Here is a 23,387-nt window from a genome sequence, read left to right as displayed (position 1 = left end):
GGGACTACCTTTTGAAGATCTCTCTCTGAGGATGTTTGACAACTTGCATGTTTTGATGTAAAATTTAAAGTTACTGTATTTAATCAGTTATCTTCTAGGTAGGGGATAAGGTGAATGCAAAACTGTCACTCAGCAAATCCTGCAGTACCTGGAAGCAGGGGTCAGTGCTTGATCACTGACCCTGGAGGTGTTCAAGAAAGGACTGGATGAGGCATTTAGTGCCATGGCCTAGATGACTGGATAGGGCTGGGTGATAGGTTGGACTGGATGATCTTGGAGGTCTCTTGCAACCTGGTTGATTCTGTGATTCTAAGTCCCTCTTTACACAATAGCTGGTAAACAGCTGGAATTTGCTGCTAGGTTCTAGCAGTAAGTAGCAGGTTCAGAGAGAAATTAGGCAAATTCATGCACAAAAGTAATTCCATGAACAGGGTCTAGAAACAAGAGACAACAATCCTGTCTTTAAGATCTCAAATGCATGTTGAGTGTTGTGAGAGAAAAGGAGAACAAAATTAATGCAGCAAGACTCATGTGCTCCCCCTAAATACCATTCTGCAGCTGCTGTTGGAGACAAAAATAACAGGGTATTACCTAGGTGATCATTAGTCTGCCCTTGTAGGTTATTCTTCCTACTTTTCTTACTTCTTTCCCCACTTAATTGCAGTCTGTTCTTTCACACTTTGTAGAGCATACTTCATAAATGAAATTCCTGCAGCCTTCTCTTTCAGTCTTCCAAGTTCCACTATAAGCAGTATTTTGAGTAAAATATTTTTGTCCAATGCAAGGCTTTCTTTGATTTAAGTGAAGGTTGCTGCTTATTTTTCACCTTTCACTAATAATATCTCATTTTTTTTATTGCATTCATTAATTGGGAATCTGCCACACACTTCCTTCTATAAGCATATTAAGCAACTCGTGTTTCAAAACTAAGCTGTTGGTTCCACACCAATAAAAAGAAGCTCACAAATGGATTGTCTAAGCAGACATTCACATGTTTCAGCCAGGCACAGCCATGAAGCACCATAAATGTCAAGATGAGGCAGGTGGATCTGCAGTACAGCAGCAGAACTCTGTGTCATTAAGGTGGTTATGAGTTTCATGGCTATTCTCTCCTTCTCATTTTCAGATATTTGAAGATCCAGTTTATGATTGCATCATCAGAAAGTTAAAACATCATCAGAACACCCAACAGGATAAATTTATTCAATGCTTGAATAAAGTTGTTAAGAATTTTCCACCTCTTGCTGACAAGTAGGTCATGATTTACATGGTATCTAGCAGGATAACAGATAATGAGACCTATGAGGAGAGACTGAGGGAGCTGGGGGTGTGCAGCCTGCAGAAGAGGAGGCTCAGGGCAGAGCTCATTGCTGTCTACAACTACCTGAAGGGAGGCTGTAGCCAGGTGGGATTGGTTTCTGCTGCCAGGCAACCAGCACCAGAAGAAGGGGACACAGTCTCAAGTTGTGCCAGGGGAGGTCTAGGCTGGATGTTAGGAGGAAGTTGTTGGCAGAGAGAGTGATTGGCATTGGAATGGGCTGCCCAGGGAGGTGGTGGAGTCTCTGTCCCTGGAGGTGTTCAAACAAAGCCTGAATGAGGCACCTTTAGTGCCATGATCTAGGCTGGGTGCTAGGTTGGACTGGATGCTCTTGGAGGTCTCTTCCAACCTGGTTGATTCTATGATTCTTTTAAGGTTTATCAATGCAGTGTTCTTTTTGATACCCAAACTTCATGGTGTGATGAAAACCTACTGTCTGGAAATAGTCATGTGCCGGGCTGAAGAAATACCTGATCTCCACTTGCAGTTAAAGAGTAAAGACTTCATCCAGATCATGAATCACAGGTGAGTGGATGCACAGTCTAAAGCTCTTGGTAACATCTTCTGTGCTGGCAACAATACTTTCCTGTCAGAAGCATTTATAATTCATGCTTGCTTTTTGGTCAGCACTATCCTAAATTCGAGCTAATCTGGGAGTTAAGTATGACCATGGCTTGCTCACTGTGAGAAACAAACAGAAAACCCTAAATAGCAATCAGGTGAAACACCACTGGGATGTGAATTTTTGCAGTATGTATTAGTTGAGTTGTATTCTTACTCCTTGGTTGAACTCCAAAGTATTTACCTGAAGCCCTTTGTGCAAAAACAAATATTACTGCTAAAACCTGAACTGATCTTTTGGCTACGCAGAGAAAACCAGTGTAACTGTTCTCTTTTCCCCTCTGTTTTTAGGGATGATGAAAGGCAGAGGATTTGTTTGGATATAGTGTACAAGATGCTGTCTAAACTAAAGCCACTGGAACTTAAAGAGCTTCTCCCTGGAGTGACAGGTTTCATTTCTCACCCTTCTGCAGTATGTCGACAGCGCATGTATGATACTCTGATGTGGATCTATGATAATTACAGGTGTGTGTTCACTGCAGATGCTGCCTTTCAGGGGCTGGGCACAGGCAGAGTGAAAGTGCTTGTTGCACTTGACTCCAACTTCATGTCCCTCAGTGCAGTATTTTTTCCATTCTCAGAAGAAGAGAGCCTGTGGTTTGGCTATGTAGCTCTCACCTTTGGTGGCATTTTCATCACTTTCACTACAGGAAAATGATTTAGACCTGAACTTTAGCCCAGAACTAGAATGTTGCATGACCACAGCACAATGGCATAAAGAAGTCTCAGCTCTGATGCTCCCACACTTTTCTTGTTGCCAGAGTTTGTAACTGGCGAGAATTGTCCACTAGAGAAATTTGCTTGTAGGCAGAAGGTGTATTAAGGCACTTTGGAATGATCTGGATGCCTTCAATCTGGTAGTATAAAGATGTTCTTTCTCTTTGACCCCTTAGGATAGGGAGCAGGCATGTACTCAGTTGGACAAGCATGTTGTTGTTAAATGCTCTTTCTTCTCAAGATAGCTATTTGAAGGGGTAACTATTGTGAAGAAAAAGTACAGGTAATTTTTGCTGCAGCATCACATAAGAAAAGCCAATTCCTTGCCTTCTCAGTTTTAACCTTGCAAACTCAGAATCTTACTTCTGTTTAGCCTTTGTAGCAGCAAGTAAACCAAAAAAAAGTACTACTTATCTTTCTGGGCTTTTTTTCTTTTCTAAGTAGTGAAGAGACAAAACATTTTTAGCAATGAATATCTCACACTATGTGGAGATTTTTGAGGAGGGCATGTTCTTCCCAGTCTCCCATCATCCTCATTCTCTTATTTTACTGTGGAAGGTCATTAAGAGACATTTCTCTCTTACCTCTCCTTTCTCAGGGATCCAGAAAGCCAAGCAGATGGTGACTCTCAGGAAATACTCAAAGTGGCAAAAGAAATGCTCCTTCAAGGACTGATCGATGAGAATGCTGAACTGCAGTGAGTAAACAGTGTTGTGATGCCTGTCTGAAGTACTGAATCTCTGTATCAGTCTTTCTTTGTTCACAACAGGAGAGCTGATCCCTAGAGGTATTAAAGTATTTCAATAGAGAAGTGTAGCAGTAAGATAACTTTATTGCCTTTTATTCCATAAAGTTAAGATATAAAATTGTGTCACAGAGCATTACACCAAATTTGAAGTGAAGCACAGAGCTTTTGAGCAAACTTCTAAGCCATAGAGGGATTGTTTCAGACCTAGTTCTGCCTTAATGTTTTTGAACAACAAGAAGCTATACACAAAAACAGAAAAGCAGTTTGAATGTTGGAGGCTGCATTCTTTTGATTATTTTGGTGAAGCAAAAGATAGAATAGGAGATGTCTGTGCTTGTTCAGACACAGAAACACAGGATGTTAGGGACTGGAAGGGACCACAAAAGGTCATCCAGTCCAAGCTCCCTGCCAGAGCAGGATCACCTAGAGCAGATCACACAGGAACACCTCCAGGTGGGTCTTCAGAGAAGGAGATTCCACAACCTCTCTGGGCAGCCTGCTCCCAGACTGTCACCCTCACAGTGAATAAGTTTTTTCTTCTGTTCACATGGAACCTTCTATACTCCAGCTTGCACTCATTGCCCCTCATACTGTCATTGGACACCACTGAGCAGGGTCTGGCTCCATCCTCCTGACACTGCCCTTCACATCTTTATAAACATGAACAATGTCACCCCTCGGTCTCCTCTCCTCCAAGGTAAAGAACCTCAGCTCCCTCAGCCTTTCCTCACAGAGGGGTGTTCCATTCTCTTCAGCTCTGCCCTGGACTCTTTCAAGCGCTTGCCTGAGGTCCTTCTTGAACTGAGTGGCCCAGAACTGGACACAACATTCCAAGTGCAGCCTCACCAGGACAAACTAGAGGGCCAGGAGAACCCCTACTAACCACAGCCCTTTTAGTACACCTCAGAATGCCTATTGTCCACCAGGACTCCCAAGTCCTTTTTCCCAGAGTTGTTCTCCTGTAGCACTTCTTGAGAGGAGAACAACTCACTAGGAATAATTTATTCAGAGTAAACCTGTAACATCAGTCAGCTGGCACAGAGCATGGTGGATGAGTGAGGAATTTGATCTAATTCAGAGGAAGATCCACGCCACGAAAGGGTTAGTTGAAGGATCTATAACCCTATTGTGTTTTCTTTAAATCTTGGTAGTGTTGTGTTTTCTGTTTTCAGCTCACCTGGGATAAAACTGTGCTCCTTGCCTTCACAGGTTAATAGTGAGGAATTTTTGGAGTGATGAGACCAGGCTACCCACCAAGATTCTCGAGCGCATGCTGTCGTTGTTAAGTTCTTTATATTCCACCAAGATTGAAGCCCAATTCTTGAGTCTGATCACAAATTTTCTCCTCGAAATGACTAGCAAGAGCCCAGATTATTCCAGAAAAATATTTGAGCATCCACTCTCAGAATGCAAATTTCAGGTGAATTGCCATGTGTTATCCTGTCTGCAACAAAGTCTGTTCCCTAGTGGAGTTCCTGCTTGGACAAGAATGGCATTGTGAAGGAGATTTTTGGACTCCATAGTTAACAGCTCTAACAGTCCTAGGTTATGCATCAGAAGTTTGATTTTGTGGGGGCAGTAATGTTGCTTGCTTGCTGAAAAAAAAAAAAAGTTAAAGTAACTAGAAGTACAGCTCATGAGTAGAGTACAGGTACAGGAGCACTTTAAAAAGAGGACAGTGAAGAGAACTTGTGGTTGGAAAAGACCTCTAAGATCATTGAGTCCATTGAGTCTCCTTTGAGCTGGAGAAAAATGATGAAGAAACAGGAACAGTGGCACAAGAGCTGTAAACCACTCTCAGCTTGGGAGCATTTGTATATCCAAGTTCTGCCCCTGTACCTCAGATGATGTTTTAAACTGCCTCTCAAGGAAGCCAGGCAAAAAGCCTCCATTCTTATTTCTTACTAAACTCTTCTTCTGTTTGTAGGACTTTGTAATTGATTCCAGCTGGCGTTACCAAAGTACCATGCTGACACCTATGTTTGTGGAGTCTCAAGCTTCTCAGAGTCTCCACAGGAATTTGTCACAGGAAAGATCCCTTTCTGCTTCTGGGTCAGTTGGTGGTCGAGTGAGGGCTACCCAACGGCAGTATGAATTTACGCCTACACAGCATGGCAGTAAGTCCAGACCAGTGTCTTCTGAAGTTGTCTTCCTTGCTATAGGAATGATTTTACTGTCTTAACTCCTGTTACATATGAATTTTTAATGTGAAAGTGTAAATGCATTTATTCCTTTGTACTCAAAGGTCTTCTGTGTGTGAGGGTGTGATGAGAAGAGACACGCAGTCACATTTTCATTGGTTGTGTTTGTCTGCTGTGTTCCGCCTGCTGCAAAGGAAGTTTGTGTCTTTCCTAACAGCTTGTAATCTGTTCTCCCTGTAAACACAGGGAATAATAGTTTGGAGAGAGGAAAACACCCTGCTTCATAGATGCTATCACTTGATTTATATGTAGCTATGTTACAGCTCTTTCTCCACTTTGCTTTACAGGTGGGAGAAGTTCTTTTAATTGGCTAACGGGAAGCAGCATTGACACACTGGCAGACTACACAGTTCCTTCTTCCCCTGAATCCTTGTCTTCATCCCTGCTCTTGGTTAACAAACGGAGTGAAAAAGTCAAACAAGCAACTTTCAAACCAGTGGGGCCAGATTTTGGGAAAAAAAGGTTGAGTTTGCCTGGAGATGAGGTGGACAGCAGAACTAAAGGTCTGTAAGCCTTCTGGTGCAGTTTCTGTAGAGATATTGCATCTTTGTTTGACTGACAGTCCATTGCCATTCTAACTGAGAGACTTAGCTTGAGAGATTTAGCTTCCAGGAGTGTGTGGTGACCCAAAATGAGGCAGAACTGTGCCAAGACTTTCAAAGCTATATGTTGCTAGACGAAAAAAAACCAAGACTGGATAAAAAACCCATCCAGTTTGATCTTTACATTCCTCCCACTCCCTAAGATGATTGTAGAGTGAATGTTGGACAGTTCTGCCCCTTCTGTTTTAAATTTAACTGCTTATCTCTTTCAGGAAGAGATCTCTTTAAACATATTTTTCCCAAACCATATCATCTGTGCTGACATGATCCACAGTCTGACATTAGAATTACCTGCTGTTTTCTGAGTCTGCTGCTTCATCCACCCAGTCAATAACTGAAGCATACCAATGCTCTTCTGGAATGGCTTAGTCTTCTTCTCTCCGGTTCTTTCTTATTTCACCTTTGCCTACTTTGTCATTAAGATTTTGAGTGAAGGATGAGAGTATAGCTCTCTCCCTGAACTCTTAAAGACTGACCTTCAAATAATTGAGAGGTGTTTCAGCTGTAATGTGGCAGCAGTTTTGGATGGGCCATGCTGAGCTGCAGAAACAGAGAGGTCATCTACCTTCCAGTCAGTCCCTGGTCTTCTACCAGGAAAATGTCAGTTACAGTGGTATGTTTCTGTTTGCTCATCCTTCTTTCCTAGGAAATGGGACTGAAGTGAGCAGCCTGTAAGCCTCTTTTCATGCCTGTCCTGTGCAGGAACTCATCCAGTGACAGTTATGTAATGATACCTTTAAAAATGTAGTACTGTGTTGTTATTACCCAATCTTTGAATGTATTTAGCTCCTCTTTATGTAGCTAACCATGTTCTATATGCTGAATTATGTACTCTGTGGAGCATGGTGCAAATGTCATACTTACCTTTGAGAGTTTAAAATAAACCTGGCATATGGGGCAAAAGTTGTTTGTGACTTTTAGCACCTTTGCCAGTGTAATATTTTGGCCCTTGTACCCTCAGCCACATGCTTCAAGTGTTCATTTAAAATGCTCATTACCTCCTCTCCTAAGAAGGACTTCATCTATTTTAATTTGTTATCTTGGTGAAAGGCTTTGCACTGAGTTGTTGATGTGAAATTTAGGAGATTTGCTGGTGAGATGGGAAGTACAAAGAGAATGTTTGTTATTATGTGATGCTCTTGCCTTAAATCTGAAGTTTGCTGGAGAAAGGAGAAGCTGTGGAGACGATTATGTGTTCCTTAGGTATAGAAGAACGAGCAGAAATTCTACGACTGCGGAGGCGTTTCTTGAAGGACCAAGAGAAGATCAGCCTGATCTATGCTAGAAAAGGGGTGGCTGAGCAGAAAAGAGAAAAGGTTTGTCAATCCAAATGACTTCAAAGCCTTAACGCCCAATGTCATTTGCAGCCTCATACAGGACTTTGGAGTTGTTTTTCCTTGACTAAGATAATTTTGAGTTTAACCATATTCCAGCTATGTAGAAAACCTTTTAATGGGCACAGCAACAGCTTGGCAAACACTTGAGAAACACTCTTGTTCCTTTTGTCTTCTTTAGATAGAGCTCTGGTCAAGTAATATGGTTGTTATTTTTGCTTAACATGGGCAATGCATTTCAGGAGATGAAATCTGAACTGAAGATGAAGCATGATGCCCAGGTTACTTTGTACAGAAGTTACCGAGTAGGAGACCTCCCTGACATCCAGATTGAATACTGCAGTCTCATTGCCCCTCTGCAGGGCCTTGCCCAGGTCTGTCTGCTTTTCAAAGGTCATTTGGGAGGTTTTCTGTTCTTGTAGGAAAAACAACATGTGGTTGGGCAACTGCTTTTGAAATTGATTTTGTGTTGTAGAGTCAACTACCATGATAAAAAATTTAAAGGGTCTGTTTTGAGGAGTGTTTCTCCCAGCCCTGGGCTGGTGCAGTGATGCGAGAAGATGCCTCATAGCTTGCTTCACCTGAGCAGTTGAGTTGAACACTGAGTACCTGAGACACCAGCTCTTGTCCGTTGCCTCTGGGTTCCTCTACTTGAGAAACAGATGGTGGTAGTCTTTACAGACATCACTGCAAAGGACATCTCACTGTACAGCAAAACCTCAGCCATTTTAAGGCTTTTTATGGTTGTAGTGAAGCTGTAAAAATGCAAATGAGGTTACTGTGACTGAGATGTGGACTCAGAGTACTCAGTGAAGCTGATTCAATATTCCTTTTCTCAAAAGCAATAGAAGCTGTAGGCTGAACCTATCCCTTTTTGCAGTGTTTGGGAAGTCACTGTTCCTGATTAACTGGGTATTTAATTTCTTTTGTTGGTCTCTGGTGTAGAGGGAGGAAGTTGCACATTCATGAGTGGTCTGAATAACATTAGATCAAGAGCTAGACCAAACTCCAGTCCTGTGATAGACTAGGACGCACAGGATTATGTTACACATAAAAATGTATTTCTGGGTTGCAAAAATGCATTTAAATCTCAGATGGAATTCACTCTGTACAGACCATCTGTTTCTCTTTGTTAGCTCTGTGAATGTTAGATCAGGATCTCCTTACATATTGATGTCTTCTCCTTTTACCTGAAACCCTCTTCACTGGCAATGGTGTCTGCAGGATGATGTTGGGTGCCTGCAGTGGGAATTGTGAATATGTGAAAACTCTAAATTCCATCTTTTCCATCAACACTCTGCCATGAAACCTACACTGTCTTGGAGGTTCTTTTTGTGGGAGAATTGAGATGGACTATGGATGGGTAGTATTACAATTCCTAGCGTAGGTGTGGTAGGTATATGCCAGACTAATTATTCCACTCCCAAAGAGTGTCTGCACAGGGAGTAGGTACAGAGTGGGTCATACCTGTTAGTTTGCTGTATTAGTTTGTTGTGTCACAGCAAAATCCAATGACACTGCTGCTGTTGTGATTTACAGAAAGACCCAACGTTTGCCAAGCAGCTTTTCAGCACTTTGTTTGCTGGAATCTTTCACGAGGTAGACAAATCTAAAAGTCCTCCTGAGAAAAAAGCCATCGTCCAGAAGCTGCTGAGTGACTTCAATCATTTCCTGAGCATGAGCATGTCTTACTTTCCACCATTCATTGCATGCATCCAGGTCAGTCCCTGCTACACAACTGAGTATCATGGCTTTGAATGTGTAATGAGCGCCTGTGGTAGGTTGAATGCTGTTACTGAAGTTTAGACTGAGATGAAATGAGAATTGTTAACCAAAAGGATATCTCAGGTGACTCCTGTTAAGGAGTTATTTGTGCCTCTGAACTGTTTTTTTTCCCAAGGCTTCTGCAATTTATGATCTGTAGAGTTTGAGTCACCTTTTAATGTTTTCAGTTGCATCAGTAACAAGAAGAGGCTTGATTTGAAATGAAAGCCACCAGAACAATTGAAAGGGTTACTTGGGTGTCCTGCATGTCTTCCTGGTTCTGGGAAGTGCTTACTGAGGAATACTGTGGTGCCTTTAGAATATCAGCAGCTGTCAGACTTTGTTCTTAGCCATGTTTATTTTGTCATAGTCTCCTGAAGTAGCTGGGGGTTTTCAGTAACGAGGGAAGGACTCAGTCCCTCCAAAGGGTGAGTGGCTGCACCACAGCCCTTTTACTGGAAAGGAAACCCAAGACTTTCTGCTCATAGAAGAGGCTGTGAGCTTAATTCTTTTACCCCAGATTTCAAGGAGATTAAAAAGACCCTCATCCAATCACCTGTTACATACCTGTTATCACTGTATTTAATGTTTCTTGTCAGCTGTGCTGTGTCTGATTTGTAGCTCTTGAAATTACCTCCGTTTGAGGGGCAGCTCTTGCTGTTACAAGGGATGAAATACTCTCTGACAGTAGCTGTCACATGTGACACAGGCGAAATGTCTGCTTTGGAGTAGCTTTCTCAACTGTGACAAACTTTGACTTCTTGGTTCTTGTATTTACACATCTGAAAAAAAGCAGTTTCTTGTTTACTTTTTTTCTGTGCAGCTGCATAAAAGGTCAAATGCTATGGGGATTTCTCTGGACTGCCTTGGAATGTTTTGAGCCAACATCCCACAATAGCTATCTGTTAATATTCCCTCTTGACACTGCATTTGTTGGTTCCCTGTCTTGGTATTGTCCTTTGTGTTCATTTATGCTGTCTGTGTTGGGCTACTTTTTTGCTGCGTAGATATAAAATGAAGACTCACAAAAAAGGTAAGTTAAAGTAAGTCAAACCCAGACACTTTGTAGTGGTAATAAGAGCATCTCACTGCTGTCCCCCTTCAATATCAAAAGAACATCAGCATGAAGGCAAGCCTCAGCCTGGGTGTTCAAGCATCCTGTGTAACAGTGAGAGGAAAACTTTTCCCCAGCAGGGAGTAGAGTTCATCTCGATCAGGAGAGGGGGTGTGAGAGCAGACAGTGCTAAGCTCTCATTTGGCTCACCAGGGCTGTCCTAGTGGCTTGGCCATTTGGAAACACAGCCCTTGCTTCCTATATACCAACAATATATGTGCTTCAGAAAGGCTTCCTACTTCACTGCTGTTTCTTTCTGGTGGTTTGACTTTTTAGCTGAAGTCTCAACAGAAGAGTAACTTGGTAGTTGAAAGAGCTGTTTTCTTCTACAGGTATCTCAAAATTGGCTGTGAGGCTCTGGGATTTGCTTTCAGAATAGATTAAAATCCAGCTGAAATACCACTCAGTGTAGGTTCTGTGAAATGCATCTGTGACCTCTTCTTCTGCTTTCATGTGTTTCTGGCAAGAGAGTTGTCTTGTGCCCTGGAAGCAACAAACCACAGGGGTTGTTCTTTGCTGCTCTCCTTCTGAAGGGCAACAACACAGAATGAGATTGCAGTTTTCCCAGTGTTGGAAGCTTCTGGAGCTGTAAGAGCTTATATGCAAAGCTTGCACTGCAAAGAGGAGCACAGCAAACAGGAGATCTGCAGGAGGTAACTGTCAGTGCAGGTTTGTACCAAGTTGTTTAAAGCCGAGTTGTTTTTCTTTGTTTTACAGGAGATGAGTTACAGGCACAGGGAGCTGCTAGAACTGGATTCAGCTAATGTGAGCACAAGCTGCCTGGCAAGTTTACAGCAGCCTGTGGGCATCCTTCTTCTGGAGCATGCACTGATGGCTCTGCCCACTGAGGAGGAGCCACCGTCCAAGCGGATGCGCGGGAGGACAGAGCTTCCCCCAGACGTCATCAGATGGATTGAGCTTGCAAAGTAAATTCTTGTCTGAGACACTTTACTCCCATGTAGCTTTGCCTTGTGAAGAGCTCTGCCTTTATGGCTTTTGACATTTTCTTTTTAATAGAATCACAGACACACAAAGAATGGTTTAGGTTGGAAGGGTCCTCAAACATCATACAGTTCCAGCCTCCTGCCATAGGCAGGGACACCTCCCACTGGAAGAGGTCACTCAGAGCCTCATCCAGCCTGACCTTGAAACACCTCCAGGGAGGTTGTGGAGGACAGAATCACCCAATGTGATCACATTGGGTGATTCTGTCCTCCACAACCTCCCTGGGCAACCTGTGCCAGTGCCTCACCACCCTCACTGTAGAGAACTTCTTCCTAACACCTAGTTTAAATCTCCCCTCTGTGAATTTAAACCCATTAATCCTCATCCTGTCATTACAAGACCTTGTAAATAGTCCCTCCCCAGCCTTCTTGTAGGCCCCATTCAGCTACTAGAAGGCCACTACAAGGTAGTTTTTCATCTTTCCCTCTTTTGGAATTAGTAGGCTTTTAATTTCTAGTCAGTCAATTGCTGTATATCAGTCAGAACAGTTAGACTCATCAGCTGTGCAGTCTGGTGATGCTCTCAGACCATCTTGTTCAAAGCTTTTCAGCTGCAGGATTTTGCACAGTTCAGGTATTACCCCCCCAAAGTGAGGCTGATCTAGTTAAATACATATTTATGATCTTATATAACAAATACTACTATTAGAAGCCAGTAGTGTGACTGCTTACTGAATTCTTCTTTTTCAAACTAGCTGGTGTTTGCACTGTTGCTCCTGTGATAACTGATGAGGAGATCTCCCTTTTCAATTTTGCTAGGCTCTACCGATCTCTGGGGGATTATGATGTCCTGCGTGGCATTTTCAGTGGTAAGATTGGGACTAAGGAGATTACACAGAAAGCATTGATGGCAGAAGCAAGGAGTGATTATGCTGAAGCAGCTAAATACTATGATGAGGTAAAATGACAATGAGGCTTTTTGTTTGTTTCATAAGTCTCCCATGAGTTAAAACTAATAAGGCAAACTCAGAAGCAGCATCACCTGGAAAGGTTGGACCAGGTGATCCTGGGGTCCCTTCCAAGATGACATTCTGTGATTCTGTGGTATTGTTTAAAATGTCCTTTTGTTTTGTTTTGATTGATGGCTCAAGTCTGTAAAGAATAATAGAGTGGTTTAGGTTGGAAGGGACCTCAAAGCTCATCCAGTTCCAACTCCCTGCCACAAGCAGAGACACCTCTCACTAGAACAGGTCGATCAAGGCCTCATCCAACCTGGTCTTGAACACCTCCAGGGAGGGAGCAGCCACAACCTTCCTTGGCAACCTGTGCCAGTGTTTCACCACCCTCACAGTAAAGAATTTCCCCCTGAACAGAAGAGCAGTCACCACAGAGCAGTAACTGATGCTTTTTACTGCTCGTTACAAAGCCTGCCCTGTGTGCTCACCTGGACAGAGAGGTGAAGCACACAGCTATACCAAGTGAGCAAACTGCATATGTTCATGGCAGAGGAAGTCTGGGTTACAGTGGGTAAAAAAGGAAGAAGGATCTCATTAGCCTTCTTTTAAAGTCCTCACTCTTTAACAGTGCAGAAGATGGCTGCCTGAAATCCATTTATATATAAATAGTGACGAGCTTGAATGTTCTGCATTCAGTGTTGCTGTCACCTTCTGACAAATGGATAGATATGAGACAATGAATTGTTGTTAAGGTCCTGGTGACTTAAAACTGAATCTAATGTCAGGTTCCAGCTGAGAACCATCCTCCCCCTCACACTCATTCCCTAGGCACTCTCTAAAGAAGAGTGGCAAGATGGAGATCCAACAGAAGCAGAGAAGGACTTCTGGGAACTGGCTTCTCTGGAATGCTATGACCACCTCACGGAGTGGAAGTCTCTGGAGTATTGTGCTACCATGAATATTGATAGTGGAAAACCTCCAGACCTAAGCAAAACGTGGGATGATCCATTTTATCAGGTCTTTTTAAATCACTTCATTCATTCTGCACTGGGTTTGTCTCTGCAGGGATGTCCTACAGTAATGTGGTTGTGGGTGGACATTATTTGGGTTACTTTTACTATGGAAATCAGCAGAGAGTTGTGTCCATGAAATAAGTGAAGCCATTGTTTTTGCTTTTACAGTGTTCTAGTTTTCACCTTGAGTCTGTGGCTGGTCCTGTGATACAATCTTCTTCTTCTTCATCATCATCATCATCATCTTTTTGCAGTGATTTTGTTGCTTTTATCAGTTTTGTTTGATGCCTGTTTTCAAGAGTCACCAAAGCCCTGGTTTAGGAACTGGCAGAAATTTGCTGACTACTTCGTTAGCAAATTGGAATTTGTCCAAGGGAAAACCATTTAAGTAAACAGTTAAATATTTAGCTGCTCATCTACTATTCCTTCCCTGGAAATGAAGCCTGTATTTTCCCTTGCAGGAGACATACCTGCCCTATATCATACGTAGTAAGCTGAAGTTACTGCTCAGGGGAGAAAACGACCAAGCCTTGCTAACTTTTATTGATGAGGCAATGAAGACAGAACAGAAGAAAGCCATTATAGAGATGCATTACAGCCAAGAGCTTAGTCTTCTTTACATCCTACAAGATGACTTTGACAGAGCCAAGTATTACATCAGCAATGGCATGCAGATCTTCATGCAGGTAACGATCTCTGCTATCTCTGGTGGGATTTTGCCATCCAACCTGACAGAACAATGAATCTCTTGTTGCTGTTGCTGCTGCTAGGTTGTACTGACTGCAGACACCCTAGCCCAAATACAGTGAAATCTAGGTGCTTTCAAATCATGTGACAAAACTTCCTTTGAATTCAGTGCTGGCCATGATGAGAGGTGAGCCAGCCAGTGAAGTGCATCCTCCTATTCTAATTGTTTGATTTTGCTGATTTCATCTATTAGAGATTTTTCAGAGTAACTGCTTGAGGGGGGTTATTTAATTCATCTTTGCAGAAGCGTCCTGTCCCCAGAACAAGCTTGAAAAGAGTATTGCACTGAGAGGTTACAAATTCCTTCTATTACCATGTTTGATTAGACTGTAGGACTAAAGCCTAGGGTAGGAACTGCAGCTACAATGTTCCTATCTGCTTGTCCAACGCAGAGTGGCTCTCAGATTACAGGCTATTAACTGACTTGTAAAACCTTGGGCTGTGGAGCATGATAGATAACAGCATCAGCTAAAGAGTGTGTAGAGCACTGAATAGAACCACATTGTAAATCCTGTGTATGAAATCTTCCATTCTCTCTTTTCTCCCTTTCTTCTCAGAGTTATTCCAGCATTGACACTTTGCTGTATCAGAGTCGAATGACCAAGCTGCAGTCTGTACAAGCTCTGACAGAAATACAGGATTTCATCAACTTTATGACCAAGAGAAGTGAGGATTTTCGTTTTAGTTTTTTCCCTAAGTGATTTTCCTTTCATAGTGATAAATGCTCATGGTTTCCTGAGCTTTGAATTCCCACAGTTAAGGGAGTAAAGCCCTGTTTGAAGGATCATAGGTCTGGAATTACTTCTTACTGTCTTCTTGTATAAGATGGGCTAGAAGATAATTCTGTGCCCTCTTGCAAAGTTTCATTAGCTTAGCTGCTCTGATAAGAGCTAAGTATCTCTCTTGGTTTAATACACTTCAAAGATTTTTGTTGGGGTCACTTTTGGTAGCAAACAGTGGTTAGCAGGAAATAAAAGGTGGATGTGATGTACCATTTGTAGCTACTGAGGTAGGCATGAAGTACAAATGTGTACACATAAACCAAACAATGTAGTAAGCTTAGTTAGCAGTTCCACTACATTCCAGCATATTCCTGTATGGAGAGCTGGCTACCCCATGGTGATTGCCAGTGAGTGACAGCTGACACTGATCTGTTGAATCTCCTGTGCTTCAGCAACAGGCAAAAGCAGCTTGATCACCATGAAGTGTATTGAATGCAAGGCCAAAAGTGCAAGTGGGTTGTTCTATTGCTGTATTCTGCTTTGAATGTCAGACTGTATTTATTTTAGGCCTTTTTTCACACTCAGTGGATTTGGATGCATTGAAAGTATTCCTAATTGATTTCTAGGTAACTTAGCTTCTCAGGCTTCCCTTAAGAGGCTTCTCAGAACTTGGACAAGCAGATATCCAGATGCTAAAATGGATCCTATGAACATCTGGGATGATATCATTACAAACCGGTAAAACTGCATTTTGGGTTAGCTTTAGTTCTGTCTGCCTGTTGGGGGCTGTTTCTCATGCTGCTGCTTTCCACATGGAGGGGTGAGTGTTGAACCAGTGGATAGCTTTTCCTTCTTTTGTGTGATTATCTTGTGGTGAGAAGCAAAATGAGGCTGAGAAATGGCTGGAGAATGAGCAGTATTTTGGTGGGGAAATGTAACAGTTAGTTTAGGCAATGACTGCATGTTCTGTGCCAGCTAGCCCACCTCAGCAGCCCTGAAACACATCCACTTGTTAACGAGCAGATTAGCTGCATTTAGTTCAATGCAGCACCACCCCACAGTCATGCTCCCTAGGCTGTAGGGAGCTCCAGGGGTAGGGACTGTACACAATAATCCCAGCCCTGTCACTGTCAGTGCTTCACCTGTTTATAGGAGAGTTAATGATCAGGGCTGTAATTGGAGATTTCTGCTGTGACTGTTGCTAGAAAGAACAAAGGCTCTCTGGAGACACCTTTGGATTAGCTCCAGAGAAGCTGGAATGCTTTTTTTGAATTCAGAAGTTTTCTGTCTTCCCAGTGGTGTCTGTCTTCATCCCAGTCCATTCCTCCAGTGCAAATCTGGATTCTTTCTCTTTTCCTGGGGGACAACTTCTTCAACAGCTCTGCTGATACCCACTGTGCTTTGCAGTTTGTTTTCTCTTGGTGTCAGGAAAGGTGGGCTACAGAGGAGCTTACTGCAGTTAAATATAAGGCAGAATACATAATCACAGAATCAGTCAGGGTTGGAAGGGACTCCTTGCCATGGGCAGGGACAACCTACCCTAGAGCAGCCTGGCCACAGCCTCATCCAGCCTGGCCTTAAACACCTCCAGCCATGGGGCCTCAACCATTTCCCTGGGCAGCCCATTCCAGGGTCTTACTACTTTACCAAATCACAAAACAGTTATGACTGAGAGGTTGACAGTGTGTTAGAAAACTTTCCTGAATTCATAAATCCATAGAATGGTTTGGGTTTGAAGGCATCTTAAAGACCATCTAATTACTGACAAAGGGTGTTGCAAGCCCCACTCCAGACCACAGAGTTCTACATTATCCATAATGAGAGATGCTATTAAATCAGAATCCAAAGAATTGAGCATTGATTCATGGCAGTTTCCTTTCAAATGTTGTCTATGGTCTTTTCTGCAACCCAGACTTCAGTGCTTACATGTGTTGGTGGGATATGGATGTGCTGGAGCGTGTCCAGAGAAGGGCCACAAGGATGATCAGAGGGCTGGAGCACCTCTGCTGTGAGGAGAGACTGAGGGAGTTGGGGCTGTTTAGTCTGGAGAGGAGAAGGCTCTGAGGTGAACTTACTGTGGCCCTTCAGTATCTTAAGGGGGCCTACAAGAAAGCTGAGGAGGGACTTTTTAGGATGTCAGGTGGTGATGGGACTGTGGGGAATGGAACAAAGCTAGAAATTGGTGGATTCAGACTGTTAGGAAGAACTTCTTCCCCAGGAAGGTGGTGAGACATTGGAACAGGTTGCCTAGGGAGGTGATCAAAGCTCCATCCCTGGAGATGTTTAAGGCCAGGCTGGATGAGGCTCTAGACAGCCTGTTCTAATGTGAGGTGTCCCTGTCCATGGCAGGGGGGTTGGAATTAGATGAACCTTGTGGTCTCTTCCAACCCTGACTGATTCTGTGACTCACATTTGGATTGCAGACTGCCTTTAAATACATCCCTGCACCTACCCTGTGTAATGGAGACTCCTGTTTGTTTTGGTTTCTATCAAGCTAGAATGAAAGTTATGGCTTGGTGAAGTTAGAGGTTATAACTATCATTTGAAAAGAGTAAACCAACCAAAAACCCCACTCTGTTGTTGTAATTCTCTAATACTTAATCTCATCAGTTCAAGATCCTAGAATGCTCTCAGGGTCAGTTTGTCCTGGTTATGACTTTACAGATGGGACAGTGTTTAGCTGCTGCTGAAGATGATGGCTTCAGCTTGCTGGCTCTATTTAGCTTTGCTTACTGTCAGACAGATCAACACTTTTGAACATTCATTGCTGTGGATGCATATCAGAGTGATTTGTACTCTTCTTGTCGTTGTGCAGGTGTTTCTTTCTTGACAAGCTGCAGGAGAAGTTTCTCTGTGATCAGAACAATGATAGTATGGAGGTGGATGAAGAATGCGGTGCTGGTGACCAAATGGAAGTGGATCAACAGGGTGAAGACATTTACACAATGATTAAAAGCTGCAAATTTAACATGAAAATGAAGATGATAGAAAGTGCCAGGAAACAGGTGACTGTGCTGTCTGAGAGCTTCCACTGTGTGAGAAAACACATAGAAACTGCACCTGGAAAAGCCCCTTGGTGGTACTGGGCACCTTCGTAGAATCATAGAATCAACCAGGTTGGAAGAGACCTCCAAGCTCATCCAGTCCAACCTAGCACCCAGCCCTAGCCAATCTACTAGACCATGGCACTAAGTGCTCTTCCTGCCAGAGCAGACTTTGTCTCTTTTAGGCCTTGCTGACCAGGACAGCTTGAAAGCTCAAAGTCAGTTCCAAAGCAAAAGGAAAGAAATAGGTGAATGTTAATCACAAACTTGATGATAATTTGTCATTACTGGACATGTGCCTGAAGGCCTCTTTGATCCACAGATGGTTTCTGACTCTCTATTGAAATAATTCAATCTGTAATGGAAGGGGAGCTTACAACCAAACATGCTTTTTATTTTTCTTCTGTACAAGAGAACAGATCCAATTCAGACTGAATCAGACTGAAGGAGTTGGGGCTGTTCAGTCTGGAAAAGAGGAGGCTCCCAGGTGGCCTTCTTGTGGCCTTTCAGTATCTAAAGGGGGCCTACAAAAAAATTGGGGAGGGACTTTTTAGGCTATCAGGTAGTGACAAGACTGGGAGGAACAGAGCAAAGCTGGAGGTGGGGAGAGTCAGTCTGAAGGTGAGGAGGAAGTTGTTCAGCATGAGAGTGGTGAGAGCCTGGAATGGGTTGCCCAGGGAGGTGGTTGAGGCCCCATCCCTGGAGGTGTTTAAGGCCAGGCTGGATGAGGCTGTGCGCATCCTACTCTAGGGTAGGGTGTCCCTGGGCATGGCAAGGAGGTTGGAACTAGATGATCCTTGTGGTCCCTTCCAACCCTGACTGATTCCATGATTCTATAACATACTTTACTTCCATCAGCAATGATGAAGCATTTTAGGATTTTCTATTTGCTACATTTTTCTTTAATGTTGTTACATTAACACCTATATAAAGAACCAAAGCTTGGTAACTCTGCCCTGGATCTGGCTGTTAAAATGACTGAAGCAGCCTTTGGTGTTTCAAGCTTGAAACGAGACAAATAATATTTAAGTCGAGATCTCCCTCCTTTGCTGAGATGCAGCAGAAATCTGCAATCAGCAATGAGAGTTTATTTTAAACACTATACTAACCAAATATAACATTAGTGCTGTGTTGAATATCCACTCTTAAAGGAGTAAGTAAAAATAATATTACATTTAATGTTACTTACATGAAACTTTCCATCCAAACAGAAGTGATTGGCTTAATGATACTGTGAACCAGGTTGCATTCCCCGGATGTGTTTGTTCTGCTGAGCAGTCATTGCCTGTTCAATAACACAGACAGAATTGTTTTCCTCAACTTGTCAGACCTATGGCCTTCTCTCTTCAAATTTCCCCAGGAGCACAAATCTGGTGTTGAATGTGATACCCAACAAGCAGTGACCCTATCTTCATCTCACCGCTGCTTTACTTGTGTTGCCTAAAGCTTCCCAACCCTTAATTAGGTTGCAGAACAGTTTTATTTCCTCTTCAGATATATTATCTGAAAAACTCTGTCTTAATCCACATACAGAACAGCTTCTCAGTTGCTAAGAAGCTTCTGAAAGACCTGCACAAGGAAGCCAAAGAGAGGGAAGACTGGCTGGTCAGCTGGAATTACGCCTACTGCCGCTTCACGCATAGCTGCAGCCGGAACCAGAGTTGTCCTGAACGTGTGCTCTCGGTGTTGAAAACCATCTCCCTGCTTGGTAACAGCCTTCTCTTTGCTTCCTGTTTGTTTATTGTACAAAGCTGCTTTGTTGTCAAATGACCAGCTTTGGTTTTGAATTCCAACAGAAGATACCAAATCTGACTATCTTAGCAAGAACACAACAGCCTTCCGAAACCAGAATCTTCTTCTGGGTACTACATACCACATCCTGGCCAATGCTCTCAGTCAGGATCCAAAATGCCTCCAGCAAATTGAGAAAGAAAAGGCTGGGAAAATATCTGTACTAACAGGAGAAAGTCTTGAGAATCCTGAAAAGGTAAATATTTCAGTACCATAATCACTGCTTCACTGGGTATGGGTAGATACAAAGAACATAAAGCCTATTTGCCATTAGCAGTGGCTTCTCCTGGAACACTAGCTGGGATCAGGGGGAAAGCTGTGGTTGCTGCCTTGTCTGGGTTTTGCTCCCCTGGAGTTCTGCACCACTGTAGCCTTTCTATGATTCTAACTGGGAGAGTGTTCTTGAGTTTCTCTGTTCCTGCATTTTGTGTGATGGGGAAAGACACAGGCATGGCACCTACATGCACCTGCAAGGGAAGGCTTGGGTATGTGATTGGGAGGTTATTTTTCCCTCGTGCTGAGTGCTGTGTCCAGTTCTGAGCTTCTTAATTCAAGAGATGTTGCAGTACTGGAATGTGTCCACAGGAGGGCGACAAAGCTGCTGAGGGGCCTGCAGCACAGCCCTGTGAGGAGAGGCTGAAGGAGCTGGGGGGGTGCAGCCTGCAGCAGAGGAGGCTCAGGGCAGAGCTCATTGCTGGCTACAACTACCTGAAGGGAGGCTGTAGCCAGGTGGGGTTGGGCTCTTCTGCCAGGCAACCAGCAACAGAAGAAGGGGACACAGTCTCAAGTTGTGCCAGGAGAGATATAGGTTTGACATTAGGAAGAAGTTCTTGCCAGAGAGTGATTGGCATTGGAATGGGCTGCCCAGGGAGGTGGTGGAGTCACTGTCCCTGGAGGTGTTCAAGCAAAGCCTGGATGAGGCACTTAGTGCCATGATTGGTTAGGGCTGGGTGCTAGGTTGGACTGGATGAGCTTGGAGATCTCTTCCAACCTGGTTGATTCTATGATACTTTTATGCAGCGTAGCCTTACTTTTGCTCACTATTAATCAGCACTCTGACCCTGGTAGTTTACCTACCTGAAAACCTACAGCATTTTTCAGTTGTTCAATCTTGCTCTGCAGCAAGCTTGGGTATTGTTTAATAACTGCAACAGCTACGCTGTCTGAAGCTGGTAAACTCGATGGCAGTGTGAGAGCATATGGACTTGAATTATAAACATTCAGTTGCAAAGGATCTTGTCAAGGCCTTCACTAGGGCTGCATTAGAAACATATGATCATTGTGATCCCTTCCTGGAATAGGGAGGAAGACACCCAATTGGAAATGGTGTTGGTGCATGGAGGGGGGGTTATTACTCTTCTAAGTATAGCTGTCCTGCAGCTGTTGCAGATGTGCCCTGATAGGAAAAAAAATCCCACAGTTTTAATTACATTTTTGGCTGTCTCTTAAAACTCTTAATAATAACCTTAGGTTAGAATAAGTAATGATTAAATCAGTCAAAACAGTTACGACTACTCCACATAATGAATCCAAAGACTAATTCCAAGTTAAAATTGGTGTATGTTTTTTTCCTTCAAAATTGTAGAGGTTAAAACTCTGTAAACCACTGCTGGAAAAGAACATCCCAATTTTTTCCCTTTGTTTCAACTGATCAAAACACCTACTACAGTAAAAGTTTTATCTGCTCAAGGCTTGCAACCAAGCTCCAGCTTCATAAAGAGTTGCTGAACACTACATGTTTGTTTTTTCTCACATGTCTTTTTTTTCTGTCCTCTCTCTCTGTTACGGTTGAATTTCAGGTGTTGGCAGGTCTGAACAAAAAGGCTTTTCAGTGTTTCAGCAGTGCCACAAGGAAGTCTGAAGAGGAGGTGCAGTCCCACTCCATGGAACGTGTAGATGTGGTGGGAGTCATCGATGCCTACATGACTTTGGCTGGTTTCTGTGACCAGCATCTGCGCAAAGATGAAGAAAACTTGCTTGGTTAGTCAGGGGTTCTCCTAAGCATGTGTCTGTTATGTGTGAGCTTTTGTGATGCCCAGAAGATCCCCCTGAACGACACAGCTTGGATTTAAAGGGAGCAGTTTGTCCTCCATTTCAGTAGTACTCATACAGCTTTTATCCCCCCCCCCCCACCACTACTGCTAGCGAACCTCTCATAGTGTCCTTCTCACTTGTGACAAACGTATCATAGCCAGCAGATGCTTCCCTTGCTCCTTCCCAGACCGCAGCAGCGCTGCATTTAAAGCAGGCAAGATACCAGCAGTGATAAAGCTAATCCTTACAGTCCCCAAGTACATGTATTGCAGATGTGTGCTGTTCAAACAGATGGCGAGGAGAACAAAGTGGAAATACAAAATACACTGAGGAAAAAAGAAAGAGGACTGAATTATAAAGATGAATGTTCCAGATGATCAAAGACGTGGACCAAGTTGATGGTGTTTCTGATAATTCTTAATGTCTCTTGGCAGAGATTAACACTGCAGATCTGCAGCTATTCCCAGCTATTGTGGTGGAGAAAATGATAAAAGCTTTAAAATTGAACTCCAGAGAAGCTAGGCTGAGATTTCCTAGACTGCTGCAAATAATTGAAAGATATCCAGCAGAGACACTGGGTCTAGTGACACGAGAGGTTAGTTGCTTCCATTTTCCTGGCAGCAAATGCTGCTATAAATCGAATTTAAAAGGTGGGGGTGGAGGTTGGATGGATAGAGAAGTTAGACTGGTAAGTTTTGCTTCAGGTAAATCAGATAAATGTTATCCCGTCATTGTTCCTTGTCTTTTCTCTAACTTGCTGAGTCTAATTCATACAGACAGATTTTGTTTTCTTAAATTTAACTTTTTTATCATTCTCCTGATTCCACATGTCAGTTTGAGAGCTGCTGGAGGAAAAAAAACCTGTGTAGTGGATTGTTTTTCCCCTTCAGAGTGATCTAAGAGGGCTGTTAAAGGCAGTTACTGTTAGGCTGAGAAGGGTATCTTGTTTTTGTAAGTTGAGTTTCCTGCATGCAGGAAGCCAGCAGCTCTTCCACACTCATTTTTCCACATCTCCCACCTCTCCATGACCTGTTTCACTTCAGAGTTTACTGCAGCCCTTCCTCCTCTGTATTTCCCACTTCCTCCCTTCCACACACTTGTCCCTCCATTGCTGTTCCACAGCAGGATACCATGAGCCATGCTGCCTTCCCTGCTGTCACAGGGCAGATAAGGTGAGAACTCCTCTGTGACTCATGCCTGTTCCTGCCTTGGCCTGCCTGCCTTTTCAAGGCCCTGTCATTGTGCTGGTGCTCACAGAACACCAGGGCTTCTTGGATGAAGAAGCTAGGAGAGGCAGAAACAGGGCTTAGTTATCCCAAGAAACTGAGAAAGTAGCAAAAGCAGCTGAGGTGCACAAGGTGTGGCCACAGTGAAACTCAGGTGGTTCAAGCAGAACCTGACACCCAGTCCAGCTGACTAATCTTGCTCAGAAGAGGAGTTCACCAGGCAGTACTTTGTCCTCTCCTCTTTCTTCCTGTGAGATAAATACTGGCAATCTGATCTTAAATTCTACTAGAAAGGCACAAAGGAATGAGAAAGGGGAAAGTAATTGGAGCCTGGCCTCTGGCTGTCACAAGAAGAGATTGCAGTGCTCCTTCCAGAAGCAGTTGGTTTTTGGAGGGAGGTTTTTAACTTAAATCAGGGCTTCAACCCAATGATGTTTAAACTATCCCTTCAGAGTTTTGAGTTGGTTGTATGTGGAGATCAAAAATGGTCA

General features: G+C 43.3%; 1 protein-coding gene across 2 annotated transcripts in view; it reads left to right on the top strand.

Annotated features, from left to right (window-relative positions):
* Positions 1-23,387, top strand: part of PRKDC (protein kinase, DNA-activated, catalytic subunit) — an 89,227-nt gene that overhangs the window by 50,846 nt on the left and 14,994 nt on the right. Inside the window, exons 53-73 of one of the 2 annotated variants that reach the window (XM_064170811.1) lie at positions 1,127-1,251; positions 1,694-1,843; positions 2,231-2,404; positions 3,255-3,353; positions 4,614-4,824; positions 5,332-5,521; positions 5,893-6,108; positions 7,411-7,523; positions 7,784-7,915; positions 9,081-9,260; positions 11,137-11,345; positions 12,183-12,321; positions 13,148-13,336; positions 13,794-14,018; positions 14,637-14,745; positions 15,428-15,539; positions 17,617-17,806; positions 19,379-19,553; positions 19,642-19,832; positions 21,436-21,616; positions 22,105-22,265. In XM_064170811.1, coding sequence (XP_064026881.1) covers positions 1,127-1,251; positions 1,694-1,843; positions 2,231-2,404; positions 3,255-3,353; positions 4,614-4,824; positions 5,332-5,521; positions 5,893-6,108; positions 7,411-7,523; positions 7,784-7,915; positions 9,081-9,260; positions 11,137-11,345; positions 12,183-12,321; positions 13,148-13,336; positions 13,794-14,018; positions 14,637-14,745; positions 15,428-15,539; positions 17,617-17,806; positions 19,379-19,553; positions 19,642-19,832; positions 21,436-21,616; positions 22,105-22,265 — 3,471 coding nt within the window. The remainder of the gene's footprint in view (positions 1-1,126; positions 1,252-1,693; positions 1,844-2,230; positions 2,405-3,254; positions 3,354-4,613; positions 4,825-5,331; positions 5,522-5,892; positions 6,109-7,410; positions 7,524-7,783; positions 7,916-9,080; positions 9,261-11,136; positions 11,346-12,182; positions 12,322-13,147; positions 13,337-13,793; positions 14,019-14,636; positions 14,746-15,427; positions 15,540-17,616; positions 17,807-19,378; positions 19,554-19,641; positions 19,833-21,435; positions 21,617-22,104; positions 22,266-23,387) is intronic. The other variant, XM_064170810.1, reaches the window with a different exon arrangement.

The sequence above is a fragment of the Pogoniulus pusillus genome, chromosome 34 (assembly GCF_015220805.1).
Source record: "Pogoniulus pusillus isolate bPogPus1 chromosome 34, bPogPus1.pri, whole genome shotgun sequence".
NCBI classification, from domain to species: Eukaryota; Metazoa; Chordata; class Aves; order Piciformes; family Lybiidae; genus Pogoniulus; species Pogoniulus pusillus.
This window is presented reverse-complemented; position numbering and strand designations above follow the sequence as displayed.